The sequence below is a fragment of the Palaemon carinicauda genome, chromosome 2 (genome assembly GCF_036898095.1).
Source record: "Palaemon carinicauda isolate YSFRI2023 chromosome 2, ASM3689809v2, whole genome shotgun sequence".
Lineage (NCBI taxonomy): Eukaryota > Metazoa > Arthropoda > Malacostraca > Decapoda > Palaemonidae > Palaemon > Palaemon carinicauda.
In genome coordinates this window covers 167630828-167638327 of record NC_090726.1, presented here as the reverse complement: position 1 = coordinate 167638327, position 7500 = coordinate 167630828, and the positions used below count along the sequence as shown (strand labels likewise).

The window sequence follows — 7500 nt, the reverse complement described above, 5'->3', positions numbered from 1 at the left end:
TCCATTCCTGTTATATTTTCTTTATTAGCTCAAAATGTTATGACGATCCTGTGCACCCGTGTCTTTTCCCATTCGGAACCTCTATTTCTTGCTCCAACCTTCCCATAAGTCAATGTTTGTTTTGCCTTCTTAGTAAATGTTTGTAATCGCATTTATCATTTTCTTATAAGCTTTATATTCGTTTAAAACTTCTATGAATAACTATTTTTTTAGAGTCAAAGGCTTTACTGAAATCTATAGTAATTTTTATAAAAGTTTGCTCAATTACCATTTCCTCATCAAGTACTCTCCTTTCGTATACTTTGAGCAATACTTTTCTGCGGCTTTCTTCTTCACTAGATCAATTCCTTTTAGTGTGTCAATTGCCTGTTACTTACAATTAACTCTACAATATTACGGTATTACTTAATGCCAATTCCACCAATCTTGAAGTATTGTACTACTTCCGATATTCCTTTATTAAAGTTTTTGTCTCTCTCTCTCTCTCTCTCTCTCTCTCTCTCTCTCTCTCTCTCTCTCTCTCTCTCTCTCTCTCTCATTTTTAAACTATCATATCTTAAGAGATTTCATCTCACATCACTTGGCTAACATCAAAAGAACGAAAAAATGCAACGAGGCATTTTTATTGTTAAATAAATCCAGGCAATCAATTACTTAATGGAAATAGGGAAATTAGTATAAATAAGCTAATTGTCTCTCCATATGATGGATAGCCTCGATGCGTAATTCTTAGGGAAGTTCAACTTCAAAGCATCAATAGTAACGATAATAGGCGTTAGGTAATCTAAGTTATGTTGAGATCAAAAGGGGTGGTTAATGTGGATTGCAGACACACACACACACGAATATATATATATATATATATATATATATATATATATATATATATATATATATATATATATATATATATATATATATATATATACGTATATATATGTATGTTTATACACACACCTATATTTATATATATATATATATATATATATATATATATATATATATATATATATATATATATATATATATATATATATATAATAAATTATATATATATATATATATATATATATATATATATATATATATATATATATATATATATATATATATATATTTATATATATACAGTATATATGTATATATGTATATATATTTATATATATATATATTTAAATATATACACATATATACATATATATATATAATATATATATATATATATATATATATATATATATATATATATACATATATATATATATATATATATATATATATATATATATATATATATATATATATATATATATATATATATATATATATATATATATATTGTTAGTAATGGCGGTCTTTACGCCACCTTTTTTCCAATAACAAAAGACCCCGCCAGCATGGGTCGAAATGCCACGAGTTTTGGGACCCTACCCAGAGTCTCACCCCCCCTCCCACCATCCTATACCAGTCTACTCCCCCTGAGATCTCAATTTCAGCTACCTTCTACAAGTCACGTGAGAACATCGAGGTCCCAGGACAAGGGAAGCGAGCTGCGAAGGATGTGGGGACACGAGATCAAGCCTGACCAATAGGACAGCGGTCAGGCCAATCCCCCCTACCCCCCCCAATTGGGGGTCAAGTGGGGTTGATCTACCCAGGGAAACTGGGGATCTTCCTTCGTAAGTCAGCATCCATAAGGAGAACATCTGCTCCTTCTTCACTCAACCTCCTTGAGGGAAACATCATCTCTCTTCACCCTCAAGACATCAGGGAGGCAGGACCTCTGTCTACATCTTTCCACAAGGGAAAGAAACCAGAGTCATTTTTACTAAAGGTAAGGTGTCTGATTTTGAGATTCTCAATATCCTTACCCAACCTGCCATCCCTTCATTATCACACCCCATTTTTCCTTATCCTCTAAAGAAAATCCTACCCACTGAACCTTGTATCCTATCCCCCTATACCCAGACCACGTGTGCAGTTTAGTCCTAGTTTTAATACATTCACCCTGTGACAGTGTTGATTCCCATGTGTAACGTTTAAATCCCTAAGCTTTGCATTTTCATTTAATTTGCTTAAAGGTTTTAACCACACAACTTCATCGTGTTCCCAGCCGGTAGAAGTAAGTGTGCTGTTAATAATTCAATTTATTTCCCCCTTCCAGGGAACGTGATTGCTGTGCTGGCGTTTCATCCACGGCCAACCAAACTCCATTCGAAGCTCCTCGTGGCTCAAACTAAAATAGTTATCTGCTGTGCTCCCCTTTCATTTATTTCTATTTAAATATTATTGTAAATACATCTTTTTGTCAGTATTCCTTGTATCATTGCTGACTGGCGACCTTTACCATTATTATTTGTTTGTTATGGCCCTTGAGTCCCTTAAGCAAGGCCGGACTCGAACTAGTGGCCCGTAACATATTGGCGACCAAATGCCAGGATTCGCTAAGACAGTAATTTAAAATTAATTTTATCAAAGTCAAATTCCCCCCTTTTTTCTGTCTTTAGCGACTTGACGAACCTCAATTTCATTTTAAGTAAATTATATAATCACTGGAGTTGGAACCGTGGAAGAAAACAGCAAAAGCATTCTATTCTCATTGTTAAAGTTTTGTGTTTACTAGTGCGTGTTCGTACCGCGAACCCTTTTGTTTTGAAAACCGCGTGATAGCTATTAGTCCTGTTGTTTATCAGGATAGCCAACCGGGTGAAAAGAATTTGTGTTCTGTTTTTTTTTTCTTTCTGAGTGTTTATTATCAAAGTGGTTAAAATTTTCATTTGTTATATATATTGTGCATTAAGTGAATGTGTTATTTTGTGTTTTTTTTTTAAAAAGTGAAGTGAAACTCACGAAATTTTAGGAAGAAACCGTGGTAGACTAAAACACGTGTTAATTTCCTGTGTTGGTAACCATAAGCGCACGTGGCATTCATTTTTTCAATTTTTCCGTCTGACAAGTAAGGGTATGTAATTTCTTTTTATTACTTTCTCGTGGGATATTATCTTTATGTACATTTTTTTTGAAGGGGATAATTTTCGTTAGACTGTGTAATATGGTTACCTTAAGATAAAGGACTTATGATGTCACATTTAATTTAAATTTTTTCAGTCAGGGTATAGGATCATTAAGATAAAATATTTGGGAGTGTAATTTATTAAATTCATTTTTTTCTAAAGGGAAGGTATGTAAAGGGGCTGATGTTTTAACGAAGCATTAAGCAATCTCAGTGGCATTGTCTGTTTTATTTTAATTTGTTATACTTTAAGTATAAATACAAAACTTGCTTTAAAGTCACAGAAGTTGCAAGTGGTGGTGTTGCAAGAACGCACCCACACATTCTTACAAATCCATTTTTTTGTTCCTTAAGACTAGCATAGGAGGGTCACACATCGTGGAGATTCCATTTTTTTTCCCTTAAGACTAGCATAGGAGGGTCACACATCGTGGAGATTCCATTTTTTTTTCCTTAAGACTAGCATAGGAGGGTCACACATCGTGGAGATTCCATTTTTTTTTCCTTAAGACTAGCATAGGAGGGTCACACATCGTGGAGATTCCATTTTTGTTCCTGAAGACTAGCATAGGAGGGTCACACATCGTGGAGATTCCATTTTTTTTCCTTAAGACTAGCATAGGAGGGTCACACATCGTGGAGATTCCATTTTTTTTTTTCCTTAAGACTAGCATAGGAGGGTCACACATCGTGGAGATTCCATTTTTTTTCCTTAAGACTAGCATAGGAGGGTCACACATCGTGGAGATTCCATTTTTTTTTGTTCCTTAAGACTAGCATAGGAGGGTCACACATCGTGGAGATTCCATTTTTTTTTTCCTTAAGACTAGCATAGGAGGGTCACACATCGTGGAGATTCCATTTTTTTTCCTTAAGACTAGCATAGGAGGGTCACACATCGTGGAGATTCCAATTTTTTTCCTTAAGACTAGCATAGGAGGGTCACACATCGTGGAGATTCCATTTTTTTTTTTTGACTAGCCTAGAGGGTCACCTACTGTATAGTTGTGATTCCAGCTTGTTTTTTCTAGCATAGAGGTCCACCCATAAAATTAGCAAAATGACTGCTGCGGAAATTCAGGACTTTGTGGCCCTTGCAGAGCGACAAGGTTACGAAGGAGAGGCATTGCAAGGCTATGTGCGGGAGCTTGTGAATGAGGCCCGGAGGAAAGCCGAGCAGGAAGAGTTTGAGAAGGAGAGAGAGCGAGAGCATGAATTGAAGATGCGGGAACAGGATATCCAGCTAGCACGGCTAAACAGCCCTCACCCCAACGGCACTCAAAATGGCCAAAGCTTCCCCTCCATGCCTGTCCACACACTCATTCCTCAGTGGGACGACAAGGATCCTGTGAGGTGGCTAAATGAGGTGGAGTCCGTGTTTAAGACGTGTGCCGTAGCGGAGGATATGAAGGCCCTACTACTGTCAAAGCATATGGCGGGGAAAGGGAAGAATGCGCATGCTGCGCTCCCTGCCGATAAACAGGGTAATTTTGAGGCCGTCAGGAAGGCCTTGATTGAGGCCTATAAACTAAGTCCTGAAAATTGGCGCCGTCAGTGGCGTAGGCTCACCAAGTCCCCCACGACATCTTGGTCTGATTGGGGTTTTCAGAAGGATAGGCTCAATACCCTTTGGGTCGAGGCTGCAAAGTGCACTTCTTACGACAACCTCCTAGAGCTCTTCAAAATTGAGGACTTCCACAGGAACGCCCCACCGGCACTCTCAATTTACATATCTGAGAAAAATCCAGCCACGTTTAGAGCATGCTGCGAGTATGCTGATGAGTACGAGCTAGTCCGGTTCAACTCGGGGCCCCCCAGCTCAGTCCCATCGGGTAAGTCTAAGCCCCGGCAAAATCCGATCTCCCCTACCAAGTGTGGCCATTGCGGGAGATCTAACCACTTGGAAGCCAACTGTCGGCTGAAGCTATCCGGTCAGTCAACTGAGTCCACGAAGCAGACGAATAAGCCCAAGGTTAAGGTGGCGAAGCCGAACTATGCCAGTGCATACTGTGAGGTATGTAAGTGCTACGGACACACAAAGAACTACTCACTATGTCCAAGCAAATCCTCAGCCTCTTCTCCAGCTGCCCTCTCAATCTCTATCCGTGAAGCTCCCAAAAGACAGCCCGCTGTTGGGGAGATCACAGTAGCTCTGCCTCAAGGAGACGGCTCTCCGCAGTCGGTCAGAGCATTACAGGATACCGGTGCAGACGTTTCACTAATCTTATGTCACCAGTTGCCTATCGGTGCCAAAGTTCAGCAGGATAATCGCATGACAGTCCGTTGGATCGAAGGAGTCACTAAGGATCTTCCTACTGTGGAGTTGAGAGTGACCACGCCCCAGCTCAGCAAAAGGTGCAGGCTAGGGGTAGTGAGCGATCTCGGACATGAGGGCTATGACTTGCTCTTGGGACAAGACCTCCTAAGAGGCATACAGCGTGTGCCCCTCAGGTGCATGAAAGCAGTTGAGCCGGAGCCCGAGACTGAGAATGCCCCTCCTGAAGAAGACAAATGGCTAGCTGACATTGACCTTGGAGAAGTACCTTGGCTAAGTGAGGTGGCGCGAGAGCCCTCCTCCTATAGCAATGAGTCTGAGCCTCGTACCCCGGAAACCTATTCGGAAGGAGCGGTGCTGCTCACCACCACAGGGAATGAAGCTAACCCAAATACTAGCCCAGGGGTCTCGGGGGAGTCTGAGGGAGAAGCGTCCATTTCCCCAGAGGACCTCGGGAGTCGGACGGAGCTTATCAAATCTCAGTTGTTGGACGAGACGCTGAAAACCCACAGGGAAGCTGCTTACTCAGACGAAGCAGAGATGACTAACCTCTCAAAGGAGAATTTCCTGCTGAAGGAAGGGGTGCTCTTCAGAGTCACCCGAGGCCCTCACGATCCTGCAGAAGCCCTTTGCCGGCAAGTAGTTGTTCCCCGTAATCTCCGCTTGGTGGTGCTACGTATGGCTCATGAGGGATTGGGAGGACACTTTGGTGTGAAACGCACTACCCACCTGATCCAGCCTCATTTCTTCTGGCCGGGATTGCAGAAGAGTGTTAAGGCTTACGTAGCTTCCTGCCATCCGTGCCAAGTTGCCGGTAACCCAAACCAGGTGGTGCCGCGGGCTCCTCTCCAACCCATTCCATCTGCAGGTATCCCCTTCCATGATGTACTAGTGGATTATGTGGGTCCCCTGCCCCGTAGTAAGCGTGGAAATCGTTTCTTAATAACCATGATTGATCGGTTCACGCGCTACCTCGAAGCTGTACCGACCAGGTGCGCCACTGCCAGTCATGCTGTCAGGGGCCTGACACAATTTTTTTGTAGGTTTGGGTTCCCAGCCACAGTCCAGTCGGATAAGGGCTCTCACTTCATGGCAAGAGAGCTTAAGGCAGCAATGGAGTACCATGGTGTCCACCACCAGACCTCTACAGCATATCACCCAGAGAGCCAAGGACTCGTGGAGCGGTCCCACCAAACACTAAAAACAGTCTTGACGAAGTTAGGGGAGGCTGGCTCTTCGGATTGGGAGGAGAACTTGCCTTACGCTCTGTTCGCCCTCCGCCAAGCACGCTCAGAAACCACAGGATACAGCCCTTTTGAGTTGTTGTACGCTCACTCCACACGTGGGCCACTTGACATACTCTATGAAGCTTGGGAGGGCTCCTCCAAGGCCTCCTGGGTGGAAGAGCTGCCAGATATACAGGCTAAGATACGAACTGCCTGGGAAATTGCCAAGGCTTCCGAGGCGAAGGTACAGGGCATCACAAAAGGTCACGTAGATCGTAAAGCCCAGGATCGAAGTTTTGAGGTGGGAGACCAAATTCTGGTTCTCCGCCCAGGGGAACAGAGACCGTTAAGCACAAAATTTACGGGCCCTCACAAGATTCTTGGGAAGAAGGGTAAATTAAATTACCTAGTGGATTGTGGCATAAGGCGAGCCAAGTGGCTCCATATCAACCTGCTTAAGCCCTATCAACAAAGGGCCAATGTGGTGGGTACTGTTACCCAGGTCCACTCACCCGAGAGCAACTCCGAGGTCCTGGCCAACTTTAAGCTGGTCACCCCTGTGTTGGACACTGTTAAGAGGGATATTGTCAAGAACCTCCTGCTACAGCACCCACAGGTAGTGCGAGACACACTGGGTCACACCCAACTACTAGAACACAAGATTGACTTGGTCCCAGGAACGTGTCCGATCCGCCAGAATTATTATCGGTTAAACCCCCAACGGGCTGAAAGGGTGTCGGAACAGATAAAATTGCAGCTCAGCTTAGGTCTCATTGAGGAAAGTGAAAGTCCATGGGCATCACCGGTGGTCCTAGTGCCAAAAGAGGGAGGGGGGGATAGGCTATGTATAGATTTCCGCAAATTGAAAGCGGTGACAAAACCTGAGTCCTACCCACTCCCTCGCATCGAGGATTGCTTGGAGAGCTTAGGTGAATCACCTTATCTAAGTAAGATTGACCTAGAAAAGGGCTACTGGCAGGTACCAC

At 42.7% G+C, this 7500-nt stretch overlaps 1 protein-coding gene across 1 annotated transcript in view; it reads left to right on the top strand.

Annotated features, from left to right (window-relative positions):
- The first annotated feature begins 4073 nt into the window (after positions 1–4073).
- The window catches only part of LOC137621064 (uncharacterized), a 4039-nt gene continuing 612 nt past the window's right edge, over positions 4074–7500 (top strand). Inside the window, exons 1-3 of the mRNA XM_068351505.1 lie at positions 4074–4259; positions 4398–5964; positions 6157–7319. Coding sequence (XP_068207606.1) covers positions 4074–4259; positions 4398–5964; positions 6157–7319 — 2916 coding nt within the window. The remainder of the gene's footprint in view (positions 4260–4397; positions 5965–6156; positions 7320–7500) is intronic.